This window comes from Muntiacus reevesi, chromosome 2, assembly GCF_963930625.1.
Source record: "Muntiacus reevesi chromosome 2, mMunRee1.1, whole genome shotgun sequence".
NCBI lineage: Eukaryota > Metazoa > Chordata > Mammalia > Artiodactyla > Cervidae > Muntiacus > Muntiacus reevesi.
In genome coordinates this window covers 128,741,928-128,761,442 of record NC_089250.1, presented here as the reverse complement: position 1 = coordinate 128,761,442, position 19,515 = coordinate 128,741,928, and the positions used below count along the sequence as shown (strand labels likewise).

At 34.0% G+C, this 19,515-nt stretch overlaps 1 protein-coding gene across 14 annotated transcripts in view; it reads right to left on the bottom strand.

Annotated features, from left to right (window-relative positions):
- Nucleotides 1–19,515, bottom strand: part of PCDH15 (protocadherin related 15) — a 767,128-nt gene that overhangs the window by 30,335 nt on the left and 717,278 nt on the right. For all 14 annotated transcript variants that reach the window (XM_065919987.1, XM_065919986.1, XM_065919983.1 and 11 more), the window contains one exon: nt 6,743–6,919. In XM_065919987.1, the coding sequence (XP_065776059.1) occupies nt 6,743–6,919 (177 nt within the window). The remainder of the gene's footprint in view (nt 1–6,742; nt 6,920–19,515) is intronic.

Genomic DNA, 19,515 nt, shown 5'->3' with positions numbered 1-19,515 from the left:
GAGGAAAGGCATACTCCAAAGGGCCTGAGGGTTCCAGCCTGCTACCATGTGGAAGAAGGTCAACCACACTATTATTCTGTGGGACATTTTTTACCAGAAAAAGGTAAAGATTCAGGGCATGTAAAACACATATACCATTTGTCTTATATGGTCTTTTTCTATTGAAAATATTAAACTGCTTTCCAATGGTTTCTATAACAGAATTATTTCCAGAGATATAGTCTACCTCTAAGTCATCAGAATAGTATTTTTGTTTTTCAGCATTTATTACTGATCCCTGCTTACTTCCTACTTATCTCTTTTAGGAAGGAAATAAAACTGTCAGATTCAAGATAAATAAAAACATGATATTTGCTCTTTATTCTCATCCATAGTCTACTTAGCTGCTTGTTAAAATCCTTTTTAAGTCTAAGGGTGAAGTGAACAGATCCCTTACTAGCATTTCAGTTCAGTTCAGTTGCTCAGTCGTGCCTGATTCTTTGTGATCCCATGGACTGCAGCATGCCAGGTTTCCCTGTCCATCACCAACTCCCGGAGCTTGCTCAAACTCATGTCTAGGTTGGTCATAGCTTTCCTCCCAAGGAGTAAGCTACTTTTAATTTCATGGCTGCAGGTACCATCTGCAGTGATTTTGGAACCCAAAAAAATAAAGTCTGTCACTATTTCCACTGTTTCCCCATCTGTTTGCCATGAAGTGATGGGACTGGATGCCATGATCTTAGTTTTCTGAATGTTGAGTTTTAAGCCAACTTTTTCACTCTCCTCTTTCACTTTCATCAAGAGGATCTTTAGTTCTTCTTCACTTTCTGCTGTAAGGGTGGTGTCATCTGTGTACCTGAGGTTATTGATATTTTTCCCAGCAATCTTGATTCCAGGTTGTGTTTCATCCAACCTGGCATTCTGCATAATATACACTGCATATATGTTAAATAAGCATGGTGATAATATACAACCTTTAAGTAATCCTTTCCCTGTTTGGAACCAGTCTGTTGTTCCACACCCAGTTCTAACTGTTGCTTCTTGACCTGCATACAGATTTCTCAGGAGGCAGGTAAGGTATTCCCATCTCTTTAAGAATTTTCCACAGTTTGTTGTGATCCACACAGTCAAAGGCTTTGACATAGTCAGTAAAGCAGAAGTAGATGTTTTTCTTGAACTCTCTGGCTTTTCAAAGATCCAACGGATATTGGCAATTTGATATCTGGTTCCTCTGCCTTTTCTCAATCCAACTTGAACATCTGGAAGTTCACGGTTCAAGTACTGTTGAAGCCTGGCTTGGAGAATTTTGAGCATTACTTTTCTAGCGTGTGAGATGAGTGTATATGTCCTAGCATTTAGCCAACGTTAATCCATTATTGCTCTGTTTTCCCTAGATGAGGTAAATTCCTAACCCAATTTCATATCTTCTGATTCACTCAACTGATGAAGCACATGCAAACTTATATCCCTGTGTCCATTTACTTGTGTGGAACACCACTTTCAAAGAAGCGGGGCTGGCGGGGATGGGGGCCAAATTGAGAGAGTAGCACTGACATATACACATTGTGCTCAGTCTGTCAGTCACATTCAACTCTTTGTGAGCCCGTGGACTGTAACCTGCCAGGCTCCTCTGTCCATGTGATTTCCCAGGCAAGAATATTGGAGCGGATTGCTATTTCCTTCTCCAGGGGATCCTCCCAACCCAAGGACTGAACCCATGGCTCCTTTGACTCCTGAATTGGCAGGTGGATTCTTTTACCACTGATTCACCTGGGAAGCCCATTTACATTACCATGTGTAAAATAGATAGCTAGCAGGAATCTAGTGTATAGCACGGGGAGCTGAGCTAGGGGCTCTGTGATGAGCTAGAGGAGAGGAAAGGGGATTGGGAGGGATGCTTAAGAGGGAGGGGGCATACGCATACATATGGTTGATTCACAGTACTGTAAAGCAGAAAATAACATAGCATTGCAAAGTAATTATATTCCAATATTTAGCAAAAAAGAACAATGAATAACTCAGAAAAAAAAGTACAATATGTAACCACAGACCATCCTGCATTTTACCTTGATGACTCAGTGTCGCAGTGTACATACCAATGTATAATGAAGAGGAGGGTGAGCAGGAGAATGTATTTTGTATTTCAAAAGCCCACACCTAAATGGTGGAGGAACAACTGCCTATTTCCTCGGTCAGTAAACACTGTGGGTCTCTGAAATAGTTTCACAGAGTGGGCACTGGTTAACATATCTGCCCACATCCTTTCCACTTGGATGTGGAACCACTATTTTCTCTACACCAGTACACAATTCTTTTAACTCGGTTCTAGTATTTTGTTTTCCAATTATTTGAATTTTCAGTATTTTTACTCTTTTTCTTGGATTTAGGAAGTTGAAAGAAGTTTTATCAACTTCTTATCAACTTACCAACTTCGAACTTGGTAGTTAGATTCATTTAAAATTACGTATTTTTGAACATTGCAATTCTAAATGCAGTTTGTAAAATATACCAGCTCTTTCTACCTTCTTCTTTATCTCTTATTTACTATTTGAACAGGGTAATGTTAAGCAGCCTGGGCATATAAAAAATATGTACAAGCTAAAATTGTATTTGCTTATTTTCAAATTTAATTAAATTTTGTTTTAAAATCGAATTGTCTCTTTCTGCTCAGGAGGCAGAATGCCACAGGAGAATGTGGCACCCACCCTAATGACTGGAAAGTCTATAAAATTGAAATTATAAATTTTTTTTGCAAGCAAAAAAAAAAAACTGAATTGCAAAGGGTAACAGTTCCCTCCAACAGTGAGATGGGACCATGCATTGCTTCATCTTTCTTAGAATAAGGTAAAAATAGTGTTATAAATTTAAATAAAATAAATCAACTAAAATTTTAATAAATGCTTAAGAACTAAATGTGTATCAGCATATAGGTTAGAAAAAGTTACCCACAAACACACATGGGATTTGCACTCATTTGCAAACTCTTCCTTATGGACCACTATAAGATAGATTGGGTACAGGGCAGGGAACCAGAGAAAATCCTCTACATAGTGAAGGGATACAGGAAGTAATCAGCTAAGGCTGGGGTGCTCTGCTGTCTGCAATTCCCTGGACCTGTATCTCATACAAAGCAAGAGGTACATAGAGGGAGAGGAAGGAAAGCTTAAGTGAAGGCCCACTGCTTCTGGAAAAGAGTCATGAGCAAAGTTCCCCCCATTTGGGGGAGAAGAAGGCGATTTCTGTCCAAAGACCCTGCAAAATAGAGGTCTACTACCTGTGGGGGAGAGGCAGGGACTCTCTTACTCACATGACCTCCACAGTTATGAAGTAGATTGTGGATGCCACAAGAAGGAGCAAAAGAAAAGATGAGAAAGCTCTGTTCTAAGTCCTAGGCACACGGACTAGGCAAGGAAAATAGAACCTCCCAAACCCACCACTGTCCCATCCCCATCTTAAGAGTAGAACCAAGCAGCAAGCAAGGGCCGTTTACTGCATCAGGAGAGTAAGAGAATGGAGAGGAAGGCCTCTGTCACAGACATTCAGGGGCTGCGGAAAGATAAAGAGAGCAGTAGAACTAGACAGATAATTCAGGTATCGGAACTGTCACATAGGGACTCTAATACAACTCTGATTAATATTTTATGGGATCTAGTATAAGGTGGAAAACATGCCTGAAATGAGAAATTCAGTAAGGTGGTAGAAATTGTAAGAACCAAATGGAAAAGGAAAAAAACATTTTTTTGAAAGACATAAAAATAAAGAATTTCTTTAATGTGCTTAAGGAAAGGCTAACGCAGATGAATCAATGAACTTGAAAAAAGGGCAACAGAAATTATCCAAAGAAAACACAAAGAGACAAGAATGTTGGGGGAAGGGAGAAGAACAAGAATAAAGCACTCAAAAGCTATGAGGAAAAAACAAATTTTAATTGGAGTCTCAGAAAAGGAATACAGACAAAATAGGGTATAAGAAATATTTGAAGATATTTTGTCTGAGAATATTCCAGAAATGAAAACAATAAGAGCAAAAACTCCCCAGACAAAAATGCAGATTAAAGATACTCAAAGAATCTCAAGAATAAAAGCAAGATAAAAATGATATGCATAAACTGCAAAAAATCTAAGCAATTCAGATAACTCAAAATGAGAAAAATCAAAATACTCATAACCTCATGAAATAAGATATGTAATTAAAGAGTATTAATGTCATTCCAGTTTTCTATGCATTTATCTGTTTTTTTTTAATTTTTTGATATAGCTAAATCAGTTTTCAAAAATCAAAGTGAACGCCTTTGATCAAAGGAAGTACATTTTTTTTTTGTTTCTAATGCTTTTTCCAGAAAATTCTAACATTCTTAGCTTTTAGGATAAGGGGAAATTGAGAGGATAATCCTATTTCCATTGGTCTGGACACTAGGCAACAATCCTAATGTCCTAGTGTATTCATTCAGTGTTAAAAATAAATATACAAAACCTTTTATAACTTTAGAATAGATAATAATGTCTGATAACATCTTTGCATTATCAGCCTTGCATTATGTAATATGTCTATGCAATTTCATTACAAAACATGTCAAGAAATAATTCGAGGGTTTAAATTAGACCAGTGTTTCACAGCTGCTAGTTCAAGGTGAAGACTGCTAAGAAAAAATTTTTAATACTTCACAGATATTCTGTCTTCTCCTCAATATAATTTTTTAAAGTTTATAGTTACTATATATTTTTTGTTTTCTTCTTGGCTATACTAGTTACTGATTGAATTGAATTTAGAGATCTACTCTTCACAATATAATGTAGGTTTGGGAAAAGTTATTTAGAATGAAGAATGTGTATCTTATATTTCATCCTGTCAATTGAAATCAAATTGGCTTCAGTTTCCAAATCTTTTATCTCTAAAATATTTGTAAGTATAATTCAAATTATAATAAACATTATTTTACTCTCTAGAGACAGGTTGTCATCCTAAAGACAGAGATATTTTTAAATTTTGTAAAACAACTTAAATTCAATCTATCATCATATTTTGAAGTAAAACAAATATATACATAAAAGAATACAGATGAATTTAAATAAATGTTAATAATGAAAATTAATAGAACATATATAAATTACTTTTAAAGTGTATTCCTAAAGAACTTTTAAATTAATAAAGTAAGCAAATATTGACTTGGCAGACTTAAATGCTGCTTCATTTGGTTGGTGATTCTAAAGCCTGAGAGGAAGCCATTGCTTCATTCGTTTGTGTTTCCTCACAGTGATTGGTATATTATCTTGCAAATGGCCAAAATGTCTATTATATATACATTTATTTAATCTTAATTAGTAATATTTGGCAGCTATGTCTTTTAAAAAATTAAGTTGATATTAAATCAGTATTTTATTGTTGCTAAAATAATAGTTGAATGTTGATGAACAGATATAAAGTAAAACTAAATTCAGGATTCATGAGTTTTAATAAATAAATGAGTAAACACTTACTAAATAAAAACATGCACCCATATATGGACATACATGTAAATTTATATATGCACATATTTATTTATATGCTGTTTGTTATATAGAGAGACAAAGAAAAACTAAATTCTGAAATAATGGGTTTTGGAGATATATATGTAGCTTATACTTATATATACACACACATCTCTGAATATTTGGAATATACATATTTTATTATATAACAATATGTATTTTTACTATAATATGTGTTTTACTTTGGATAAGAACTACATGCCAAGAATTTTTTGAACACTAGGTGTCACTAAAGTAAAGGAGAAATTAACAACAACAAACGCTGTTCTAGAATAACTTCCGAAGGAGACTCTATAACAGCGTTTTGTTTATGATTCTGTTATTTTCCTTTTTTTTAGGATTTAAAACTCATATATTCAAATTCACACCAGGGTGCAATGTCACATGGACTTAGGTGGAAGTGACTATATCCTCTGCTTTCCACCAGCAAATCAGGGAAAAATCAGATACTAATTTTTGCCTATTCAGGAAGACCTTGAAGAAATTAGGCTTCTTCTTAAAATTCAAGCCTATTAATATCATTGCAGGCAAACTGCCACTTTAAGAATAAATCTGTGTTTTCCTCTCTAAGAGCCAGGTTTGTGGAGTAAGAGTGGAAAAAGATGAAAGGTGATCTCATTGAACTGCTCCTTGCTCTTAAGCATAATGGGTCTTCTGACATCTCAAGGAGAAGGAGAAATATTCTAGGCATGAGCACCCTAGGCATTCCTTCTTAGATTTTTTTTTTTTTTTTTTTTTTTTTTTGCTCACACTTCACTTTAAAAAACAATTTGGTGGGTTTTATACTTTCAAGTGAGGATTCCCTTGTAGCTCAGTTGGTAAAGAATCTGCCAGCAATGCAGGAGACCATTTGATTCCTAGGTCAGGGAGATCTCCTGGAGAAAGAAATGGCAACCCACTTCAGTATTTTTGCCTGGAGAATCCCATGGACAGAGAAGCCTGGTGGGCTACAGTCCATGGGGTCACAAGAGTTGGATGCGACTTAGTGATTAAACCATCAACCACCACCAATATTTAAGTACTTACAGCTTTAAATTAGGATTATCTATGGGTGATATTGAGAAGGCAATGGCAACCCAGTCCAGTACTCTTGCTTGGAAAATCCCAGAGATGGTGGAGCCTGGTGGGCTGCCGTCTACGGGGTCGCACAGAGTCGGACATGACTGAAGCGACTTAGCAGCAGCATGGGTGATATTGGAACCATAGTGCTGTTACAGATAAAAAAAAGTACTCACTTAAAAAGTTCATTTCTGTCGATGGCTCTGTTGGTTTGGGGGTCGATTGCATAGACAGTCAAGTCACACTTGGTATAATCTTCTAGAGAAAACGCATCACCATGCCGACGAGCACCAATGGACTCCACCACAACCTTGGCACCAGGAATTTGCTCCTGAACATAGCGATCCAAAATCCTATAAATCAAACAAAGCACAAACATGACATTCTGACAGATTAACTGGGGGGAAAAATCACCCTCATCTTGAAATGACATTTAGTAAATGAAAAATGATGACAGCCTGGTTTTTGCTAATGTTTAGTGAATGCTAACTCTTGAAAAAAATTCTCCATGTATTTAGAACATTTAACTCCCAATGATGCTAGACGCTGAATAAGGTAGAAAGAGGTCATCAACCATGTCCTCTTTAAGTCTAGACTTAAAATTTATGGTACCAACTGAGCTTTTACATGGCTCATGAGAAATACCAACTAGTGTTGTACAAATAAAGCTGTCTGTGCTTTATAGGAGCCATGGGGTCTTAGAACTCTTGAGTTCATATGGTTGGTGTTATAAATTACACCTTTCACCAGATTTTGTGATACATGCCATATAGCTATATACCAAGGTGCAAGAGTAGGATACCTGTTTCCCTCAGTGTATAAAGAACCTTAGAAAACTTTAGCAGTGGAAGAATGTAGATATTTTCCTTTGCCAGGTTTATCAGATTATGATAAAATCCTCAGAGGCTATTTAGGTGAATACAGATAACTACAGTGAAAGTGAAAGTGTTACTTACTAAGTCCTGTCCCATTCTTTGTGACCCCATGGACTGTATGTAGCCCACCAGGCTCCTCTGTCCATGGGATTCTCCAGGCAAGAATACTGGAGTGGGTTGCCATTTCCTTCTCCAGGGCATCTTCCCCACCCAGGGATTGAACCTGTGTCTCCTGCATTGCATAGCAGACTACCAACCCAGCCACTAAATAACTAAAAGATATATCATTTAGTACAGAATTAGTAATATTCAGTAGAAAAAAAAGAAATAACATTAACTTATAGGTAATTTTCTGTAAAGTACAATTTTTTTTCAAATTGGATAATGATTTTAATTGAAAGTATAAATTATAGTCAAATAAAGGCAATTTCCATAATGTTCTTTTTCTTATTAAAAACTTCATATTATTAATCCTTGAAGATTAACACTAGAATGCATATTATTAAATATAGGCATTTATATGTAAATGAATTAATTTTAATAGCTAAACATGACAAATAGAGTCCAAGCTGTGAAGCATTTGGGGGGAATGAGGAATAACATATTCTAAAGAATTTTGATACACCAGGAAATAACTTTTACTTCAGATGCCAAAGTTGACCTGTTTTCTCCTCTATTAAAAAAATATACTGCCTTCAGAGTCTGCTACGTGCTTGGTTTGCCCTGTTGAAAGAGAAGCAGGATATGAAGCTTTGGAGGAACTGGTTGTACCAATGAGCACAAGTCTATGGTGTGCACCCCAGAGGACATCGCCAGTGTCAATGAAGTGTCTTCTTGTTTACTTTAAACTGGTGTGGAAGAGCATAGTTGAAGTTTCTCTTACTGAAGTACTCCTCATTCTTTTCTTTTTCTCACGTTATCAAGATTTTTTTCCTTAAACATTTAGAGATATTTTGGGATAAAGCTAAATAAGTTCAGATCTGAAGACTTTTTTTTTAAACCTTTTTCTGATAAATATATTAAAACTAAATTTAACTATTTTAAAATATGAACATATTTTGTAAAAATCAATCTTTCTATTTATCATCTATGTCCATATATCTAAGCATTTCTACAATAGCTGCCTACTCTCTCTCTCTCTCTCTATATATATATTATTATATATACATATTACATTGCACATATACATATATATAAATATATATGTGTGACATTCATAAGAATGAATTTTTAGAACTTGGTCTTCTTATGTACATAGATAAAGGTTTGCTTCCAATTTTTTTAACCTCATTTTTTTAAAAAATGTAACTCTCTAAGTACTTTGAATTCGAAAATATAAATTAAAGCTAATGTTTACATTACCCGTATTTTATTTCACTCCAATTTTTTAAGCCAATTCACACATACATGTTGAAATAAAATGTCTTGTGGATTGATTCACAGTTCGTAATTTCATCAAAAAATTCTACCAGTATAAGTATTTGTGGAGAAGGCAATGGAGCTGAGCCACAAGGGAAGTCGAAGAATACTAGGTACCTATCTCTTCTCCAGGAGATCTTCCCAACCCAGAAGTTGAACTGGGGTCCGGCAGCTTCTTTACCAACTGAGCTATCAGGGAAGTCTAATTTTAATAAAATAAGTTCTACAATTTAGAATTTATATATATGTGTATGCATATGCACATTCAGGGAGAGAGTGAGAAGGATCTACAATGCTTTTTATTAGTCTGTAACATTTGTGTCATACACAAACACTGTATCAAGGGAGATGCCTGTGATGATGTTTATATAATGTTAATTATGCCCTGAATCTAAATTCTTGGGAGCGATACATCAATTGAAAATATAAGTAGCATAATCGAACATTTGGCAGTATGGTATTTAATCATGGCAACATTTTTCTAAACAACAAACTGTCTGATCTGTGAAGAATTAAATACAGTGTTAATGAATTGGTATAATAATTATAATACTTAAAGAAATTAAATTTACACTTAGGGTTTATTGTTCTACTTCGGTTTAAAAGATCAGTAGCATACTAATAATATTTAGTAATATGTTATTATGTGATCTTTAGACAAAGTTTCAAAGTTTCTATAAAGAAATATGTTAATACAATTATGTGTATTATATGTACACATATGTTTATATCTAAATATATGTATATATAACATTTTACTGTGCTACCACATGATAGCTAATTATTTAAAATTTAAACTAGCTTCTAATTTACTTTAAAAATTTCAATCTATATAGCCTTCTTATAATAAATGTTGAAAGAGAAAGTTTTTTAAGCAAAACACCTTTTTTAAATCACAGACTAAGAGAACTAATAAACAACCAGCTCAGTTAACTGTTTTATTATCAAAGATAGTTATTTTTGGTTTATTCCCTTAAACTTTAATTTACAGCATCACTTATCCAATTTCTTACATGTGCAATTCACCAGAAATTGTGTTACAAAAAAATAAGTGTAGCAGCTTTACTGAAACAGTTTTATAACTAAAACAAGTATTTACTTATGACTAACTTTTATTTTTTCACACTAAATTTGTTATACCAATCATCTTTTCAGTTACCTATTTATGTGAATGAGCCACAGTAAAATGACCATTTGAGGGGCATTTCTGGCCTCGTGTTAGAGCAGCTCACTCCTTCTCCACCCATCGCCCCCCAAAAATATATTGGGTTTTTAATTAACTCTGCCATCTAAGAAGAATTGTGCAGAGGGAGTGGTTAAGAACCCAACCTGCTGCTGTAGATTCTAATTAAATTTCCACCACTGGCATCTGTGTGTTTGTGAAAATTCCTGAGCCTCTCATAGTTTTAGGAAACTTTTCTCTGCAAAGAGGAAAATAATTTCTACCTCAAAGACCTCTATGAGACATTATTTAGATAACACTCAATTAAGTGCAGAAAGTCCAACAAATAAAAAACATGCCACAAATGTTAGCTATTTGTTGTGGTGGTTGTAAAAATCTCCTCAGATTTCATGACTGTAAACCCTACTTAGCCTTTTGTTGAAGTAAATATGTTTTATATTTAACTAGCAACATAGGGAGCTCCACTCCAGGTACCTGTCAATATTTTTTCAAAAGCCTGGCTAAAAGAATCGATAGGCACTGCAGATGGCCAGAGGGATATGCAGCACAGCACAGTTTCTAACATTCTAAACTCATTTCCTCTCATGAAACAGACTTGTAGAGCCTCTACCCAGACCATATCCTCAGCAACATTCCAGGTTCCATAGAACATTTTGTTAATGACATTAGGAGATACCTTTTCTAAGATGTCCCACAGGATAAAAACATTCCTCCAATCCTGCATTTCACTCAGAAATAGTTCTACATTTCCACTTGAAGTGATTGTTTTTTTTTTTCCTTAATTTTTTAACTGATTCACATTTTTTTCCAATTTTTTGTGTGCTTCTTTCACTTTGGCCTTAAAATGATGAAAACCAAGTTTGTTCTGTACTTTGTAGTGTCTCTGCAGGATTCTTTAGCCTCTTTATTACCAGTTTCATTTTCATTCTTTCCACAATGTCTTTCTATTCTGTTTGCAATATTCAGTTTCTGACTTACGCTAAATGTTTTTTATCTTGTTTCACTGTATGAATCATTATAAACTTCATTAATTCTCCTTGAATAAAGTTAAACATTAAAAAAAAACTAAAGGTAACCTCTATTACAGCTTAGACATAAGTGAAATTATTAATAAAATGGTTTGTGTTGCTGCTGATACAAATCGAATTTTCTTATATAAACATGTGGTTGAATTTATTCTACAAGCTAATAAAACAACAGCACAGAAAGGTAAATTATATAGAATTTGGAAAAAATTAAGAGAAGAACTACAAAGATGATTAAGAGAATAGAAGCACCAATCATTGCTAATCAGGTATCTGAATTGAGTGGCTGCACAAGAACACAATATATTTACCTCGTACCATGGCCTGGAAATAATTATAAGAGATAATAAGCTGTTCTATTTGGCAAAACTTCTGGACCATAAAACAAAAAAATGTGAGAGAAAGAAGTATTTTGAAAGGAAAAAAATGCCCACTATGTATCTTGGACATCTTTATAAAGCAGCTGTGATTCATGTTTTTAATGGAATCATAATATCAAGATATTATTTTCATCTTGCAACTGCTTTCTAGTTATTTTCTATTTGGTGCAAGCAAAAACTCTGAAAAATAAACTGAATGATATGATATTTGGGAAACGCAAACAGAGATTATAACACTTTACTTTTTTCCCCCTATTGTTTGCTTTAAAATATTTATTCAAATTATTCTAAAATATATAGCACAAGTAATAAGTTAAATAAAAATATTACAGTCAATATTATGGTACTGTCATTAAAATTGTCTCTTATGAATTAAATTTATTTTTATTTCCTACAATCTAGCTTAGCCTATTCTTTAAGCTTGCTCTTTTCTTAAGTAGAATACTTGCTCCAACGCTGCTTTATTTTTTAATGTTTGTATTCTTCTTTCAGGGCAAACAAAGACAATGCAAAACCATCTCTATCAGCCCTAAAACAAAAAACAGGTTTTTAAAATGAGTATTTCAATCCATTTTCAGTTTTTTCAGTTAAGAAGAGTCTACTTATCTCTTTTTGCAAACAATAGCAGTTGCTTGAATATATCAAACATTATTTTTAAATAAAAATAAAATTAAAATGTCCTCAGTGAAATTCTAAAAAGCATTATGTTTATTTGTGGGGTTTTTTGTTTGTTTGTTTGTTTTGCTTTGTTTTCATTGTTTCTGGGGGGAAAAAAGGAAAAAAAATAGGTGCAAATATATTGAATCTGACAAACATATACAATCTAACAGCTAAGCACCATTCTTTTATATGTGTGTGTGTGTGTGTGTTGCTAAGAAAAATGAAAGAGGGACACAATTATGTATTTACATTTTTCTGTATCATATAAATCAGATGGCAAATATAAATTTAGAACACTCATTTATTATCCTTCAATACTTTTTTCTTTCTCCTAAGAGAAACTGGTAGTTTTGACTATAAGCATTCAGAAATGTGTTAATCAATCAATGGTGAGTATGGCCATTAAAATATGAATAAACCTATTGAAAGCAAACACATCAACATAATTGACTCTACTGAATCAATATACAGTAGAATCTAAACAAAAAGTAAAATCTAGTTGACTCCATCGACTATAGCCCACCAGACTCCTCTGTCCATGTAATTCTCCAGGCAGGAATACTAGAGCAGGTTGCCATTCCCCTTTCCAGGGAATCTTCCCCACCCAGAGACGGAACCCTGTCTCCCACATTGCAGGCAGGCCCTTTACCATCTGAGCTACCAGAAAAGTCCGAAAAGTAATTTGCTTTGGTTATTTCTTCAAAGTACGTAAGTAACAACATCAGATACTGTTATGTACAAGTCAAATTGTATTCTGGGCTATCTTAATTTTGTAAAACTCTATGAGTTCTTGTAACATAATGAGTTGAAAAATGAGTATTTCCTCTAGGAAAGACAGGAAGTTACTTCTTTCTCTGTGAAAATAAAGCCCCAAACTAAGTATTTCAGAAAAATATTAGGTGAATACCTTTTGTGTCATAACAATGAATCACCTAGACTGAATAAAGTCAAATTACATTTATTTTTTTAAAGGAATCATGATATATACCTTGAATATTAAAAAGTTTGGATTTCATTTTATATTGAGTTTGTGCTTTATTTTTATGACTGGCTTCAATTTATTTTACAGCTATTAGATGCCTATGACAAAAAATAAATATTTTCAAAAGTTGTGCTATTGAAATGTCTATGCTTGATAATCTGATAAAATTAGATCATTTATAGTGATTCTCTGTTGATAACCTCAACTTCATCTATGTGTTAAGAATACTTGAACAAAATTGGCATGTGATTGGAGATATTTATAGCAATTCGATTTAGAACATAGTAGATGAGAAAAACTACACAAATATAAATTTTCAATACAATAAAATATTTCCTACATCCCAGCTGGGCTTATATTTTTTTTAACATATTTTCATTGGTTTGATTGGATAACACCATAACTGATATCTATAATGTACTCAGCTCACATGGAATAAATGAGATAAAAAAAAATCTCAATGTAGAGCTAAAAATGTGACTGTGGGGAACAGATAATGGAGCTTTAACCCATTACCAAGTTGGGAAATTAGTATCATGATGGTGAGAGAGGACTGATATCCAGGGATTTTATTGATATGAATCAAGTATTGCCATATAAAGTCAATCCTTTCCAAGAACAAAATACTATTACTTTCACATGTATAATTTTTATCAAATTTTTCAGTGTTCGAGTATGGCAAATATTATTTGGCTTTGTTTGCTCAGACCCAACACCTAGGAGTCATTATTGTATCTTACTTTTTCCCATATGTCCAATTTATAACAAATTCTATAGGTTGTAACTTCAAAAATTATATCCTTAACTCCTCCCTGTGTCCATACCTACCATTAGTTCCAAGCCACATTGATCCCTCTCCTGGACTACGGTTCTAGACTTTTAACTGGTCTCCTGATTTCCCACTCAACAACCTTTTAAAACTTAAGCTACAATGTTATTTCTCTGTGCAAAACATTTAAAACAAAATGCCCAAAAGAAATACAATGCAAGTTACACATATAAATTCAAATTTTCTGTAGCCACATTAAAAAATTAAAAATAAAAATGTGTTGAGGTGAGTTTAATATATTTATTTAACTATATATATCCAGTATATACAGTATTTTACTGTATTTTACTTTTTTTGGTATTAAGTCTTTGAAATCTGTTGTGTATTTTATACTTGCAGCACCTCTCACTTGGACTTTTCACTTTTCATGTCATTGAGAACCACATGTAACTAGTAGCTACTATGCATGTATGCATGCTAAATTTGCTTCAGTTATGTCTGACTCTTTGTGACCTTATGAACCATAGACCATCGGGCTCCTCTGTGCATAGGATTCTCCAGGCAAGAATACTGGAATGGGTTGCCATATCCTCCTCCAGGGGATCTTCCAGACCCAGGGATCAAACTCAAATTTCTTACCTCTCCTGCACTGGCAGGCAGGTTCTTTACCACTAGCTCCATCTGGGAAGCCCAGGACTTTCTATTTTACACAAAGTAAAATGTTAAAATCATCCAGGTGGCCTATCAGATCCTATATAACTCATTTCCTACATTGACATCTATACCTTGATATGACAAATATATTCCTAACTCTGGATTTTCATATATGTAGTGTCCTCTCTCTGGGATAACTTTCTCTACTCCTGCCTCCCCACATCACCACAGACAAATAACTTTCTCCCTCACTTCTCTTAGGTTTCTGCTAGATTTCTGCTTATTAGAAAGGTTTTCCTCAATCATCCTATATGAAATAATATGTCCGTTTCATAATATATATTGTTAGTTTTACTTGTTTTTATTATAGTTATTACTGCTTGACATCAAATTATGTATTATTTATTATTCTTATCCTATTGCTATTTTCCCCCAACAGAATGTGTTTCATGGGAACAAGGACTTTGCTTAAGTTCACTGTTAAATCTTCAGTGCTTACAACTAAGAATTACTCTTTTTTTAATGACTACATCGCCAGCTTCAGGATATGGATGCATACTCATTCACTAAGTCATGTCGGACATTTTTGCAACCACATGGACTGTAGCCCTCCAGGCTCCTCTGTCCATGGAATTTCCCAGGCAAGAATACTGAAGTGGGTTGTCATTTTCTTCTCCACAGGATCTTCCCAACCCAGGGACTGAACCAGCATCTCCTACATTGGCAGGCAGATTCTTTACCACTGGGCCACCAGGGAAGCCCCAAGATATGGATACTAGGGATCAAAAAGTTTAATATCCTGGTCCAAGATTTCCTAACCACTAGTGGGCCAGGCTTTAAGCCTAGATCCTATGAATTCAAAAGGAAAAGCCTTCCAAGGAAAAACTCCTAATATATCACTTGAGAATTTCACACAAGGTTTTCTTTAATGTGTTTTCTTATAGGAGTTAGAATAGAAAAAACAAGCATTGTAACTTTTTCTCTTTACAAAATATAATGCTCCAAATTAGCAATCGCTAATTTAGAGCCCACTAGTTAAATCAGCCTTACCTGTTCTTGAAAATAAAGTTTTATTTACAAAAGGATTTTGCTATGATGATTACTAATTATTTTCAACATTTAAATATTTTAATAACAAAATTAATTTAATGAAGCAGCAAATTTTAAATAATATTATTAAAAGTATAAATATTATTTTTAATTTATTATTAGTAAATTATTAACATATCCCTTTATAGAAAATCCCCTGAGCTTCCCAATTCTAGAGCAAAATGTAGATAAAAATGATCAATGATAATGTGTTTATTGATTTGCCTTTCAACTCCACCTTTCCTCTCAACACTAAGTCTTATGCAGATTTAAGACAATATAAGTGCTGGCTTTTATTTTTTATTGTTTCCTAGATTTTCTTCTGAAGTGATTTTATAATTCTTATCCCAGAAATACACATTTTGGCTAGATTTTTAAAGTATGTTTTGTAAGCTCTATTCCAGGAGCTATAGATTAATTACACTGACTCATTTCAGATGCTCTGTAAATTTTTCATGGAACTATTAGGCTCCTCCACACCAAAGCAATAACTACATCAATAAAGTCCTAATTTCACTGAATTTTCATATTATATTTAGAAAATAAGAAGCATTTGACCAACTCTGAGACCTAAGTTACCAATTTTTATTTATAACACAATATTTCTAAATTATTTTATCTATATTTTTGAAAATGCCATTTCCACAGATTCTTACCATTTAAATTTTAGAATCCCAAGCATCTTTTATTTATATGAGCTTCATGGTGAAGTGAAAAGAGCAAGGAGGAAACACAAAATGCAAACAATTCTTAGTTTCTTTAGACACTATTGCCAATCATTTGTATCTTATAATAAGATCTCTTTAACGTTACCCTCACAGCTATTTCTCCTACACCTTAATCTCAAGAATTTGTAACAGAAAAACAATGCTCACAAAGAGATAAATGCTAAGATCAATCTAAGATGCTTCAAAATGCAAACATGCAAGGCTACTCATAAGGGGCACATATTTCCATTAAGGGAGAATTTGCTGAATACATTAATATAATTAGAAAGATATGTGTTTCATTGCAAAAGGTCATTTGGTTACTTCTATAAGCATTAAAAAACAAAGTAATAAAAGAAAAAAAATTTAGTAGAGCTATTGAAGCCAGTTCCAAGAAAGTGGGAAGTAATTATTATCATTCCTATAGCAGCTAGCATTTACTCTTTGAGCATTCTATTTTCCAGGCATCATGCTCTTAGTTATCAAAGGACATTGACCTCTTTTGAAAAATCTTCCCAATTGTGAAATGAAATTATTAGATCATCACATTTTTCTTTGATCTGCTCTCCCAATTTGTGCTGACTTTGTGCTTATCAGGAACACTTTGGATTATGATCTGGCCACTTCCCTAGTGACTCAGCAGTAAAGAATCCACCTGCAATGCAGGAGATGCAGTAGAAGCGAGTTCGATCCCTGGGTCAGAAAGATCCATTGGAGCAGGAAATGGCAACCCTCCCGTATTCCTGCCTGGAAAAATCCCATGGAGAGGAGGAGCCTGGTGGGCTAAAGTCTGTGGGGTCTCAAGATCAGACACAGCTGAGCAACTGAACACACACACAAAGGAGAAACATAAAAATGTTGATCATATGGAGTTTGTTTTCCCATCTTAAGATAGTGATGTCTTAGGAAATACAGAAGATGACTTTGAAGGTGATATGACTTATCTAAGAATACCTACAGGAAATGTATATATTGGTTAGTCTGATCTTTGGAATAATAAATTCCTATTTTTAACTACCAAGTTGTCACTCTGCTGTCTACTTTGTCTATGTGTATGCTTTCATTATGCCCTCCATTCTCTCACCCCCAGCCCTGGGACATGGAGCATCTGGGGCTTCATGGTGCTGAATCAGATCTAACAGTCTTTATCACTACTTCCATCTTCTGTCTGCTAAAGTTGATTTCAAGAGTAATCATAATGACTAAAAACTATATGATTCCAAGGGCATGATCTGGAAAAGGTATAACTATGGAGAAAGTAAAATGATCACTGATTTCTGGGGGTTAGTGGGAAAGGTTTGAACAGTTGGAGCATGGAGGATTTTTTAGAGTAGTGAATTTATTCTGTATGATACTACAATGATAGATACAGTAGTCCAAACCACAGAATGTACAACACCAAGAGTGAACACTATGTAGACTACGGATTTGAGATGATTATGACGTGTCAACATAGGTTTATTGATCGTAACAAATGTACTATGGTGCAAGATATGGATAGTGAGGGAAGCTATGGGGGTTGAAGGATAAGTATATGAGCATTCTCTGTATCTTCTACTCTATTTTACAATGACATAAAACTTCCCTGGAAAAAATGTCTTTTTAAAAAGGGACCCAAAATTTTTGTCTTTAAAAATCTCTAATTTAACAGATTGTAAAAAAGAAACAAAAAAAGACATCCTGTAAAGGGGAATCTGGCATGCACCTGCTATGCTTACTGCACTAGCAAATTTAGGTTTACTTATGTGCTTAGTCAGTCATGCCAGACTCTTTGCGACCCTTTGGACTGTAGGCTGGCAGGCTCCTGTGTCCATGGGCTTTTTCAAGCACGAATACCGAAGCAGGTTTGCCATTTTCCTCCTCCAGGGTATCTTCCCAGTCCAGGGATCAAAACTGATGTCTCCTGCATTGCAGGTGGATTCTTTACCCACTGAGCCATCAGGGGATTCCTGCAAATGTATGTTTAATTCTATCTAAAGGAACACAAGATTGACATCAAACTAATTTGCTTGAATCCATAATCCATAATCTGACCTCCATTACTAAACTATAGTCTTTGACTAGAACATACCAAAACTCTGAGATCTCTCTGCCTTACCCTACTGACTTTGGGTCACTAACCTCATTTGCATATAATATCTATTGTTAATTGAATGTTCACAAATTTCATAGTCCTAGAAGAGTCCTAGATGGCTTATATTATTTAGTTCTCACAATATTCTATGAAAGGAGTTTTATCTTGTCAACAACTGGTGAAATTGAGTCTGGGGAAGATTAAACTATTTGCCCAAGCTGTGTTTCAAGCACAATATTATATGAAGTCCAAACTTCTTTCAAAGATGCCTGATTTTTCTTTTTCAAATCTTCATATCTATGTAGGGGGAATAAATCATATAATTTCTATGAAATAATACTTTTACATTCCCATTTTCAGTTTTTATAAATTTTGTCTCAATATGAAGAAAAGAACATCATGATTTTGCTTGCACAAAACTTTCATTCAGGAAAATGCATCAAAAGCTTACTATAAAACTGGAATTATAATAGTGAAAAGTAGATTTCCTATCTTTATAAATTTTATGTTAAATTGATATATAATATAAATATTAGATATGCTTTGAACAAAAGCAGGGGTTGAAAAGAGTGTCATCTCTTTTGGATGGTATAATCAGAAAAAGTCTGTTCCAATAGATGACATTAAAACAGCTAAGAGACAAACAAGATGCTAACTTTTTTCAGGTGTAATCAGCTACTATTTAATAAAAGTTAAGCATATATAAACCACTTTTACAGAAGTAAACAAGATACTCTCTGATCGCTATTCCATGCTTAAATGTTGATAATCACCTCTTTCATAGGATGTTTTATGTGACAAAAAAGGTTAAATTTTGTGAAGCACCAGGAAGTAATTTTGCAAAGCACGTATGCTCTTATTATAGGAGAGTCACTCATGCCTCAATCAGTGCCTATTGTATTTTATTTGACACATAGTTTGTAGCAGGTTAACTGTCTATCTGCAGTTTCTTCTGGCAACACAGAAGTATAAAGATGTTTTACTTGAAAAGGCAAATTAACAGTAATTGACATCTGTCAAGCTGAATTCAATAGAAGACAAGGAATAACTAGTAATTATCACTATAAAATTATTAAATGATGCAGGCTAGGTTAGCGCAGTTAAGGGTGAAATAGTAAAGACATGTTAATAA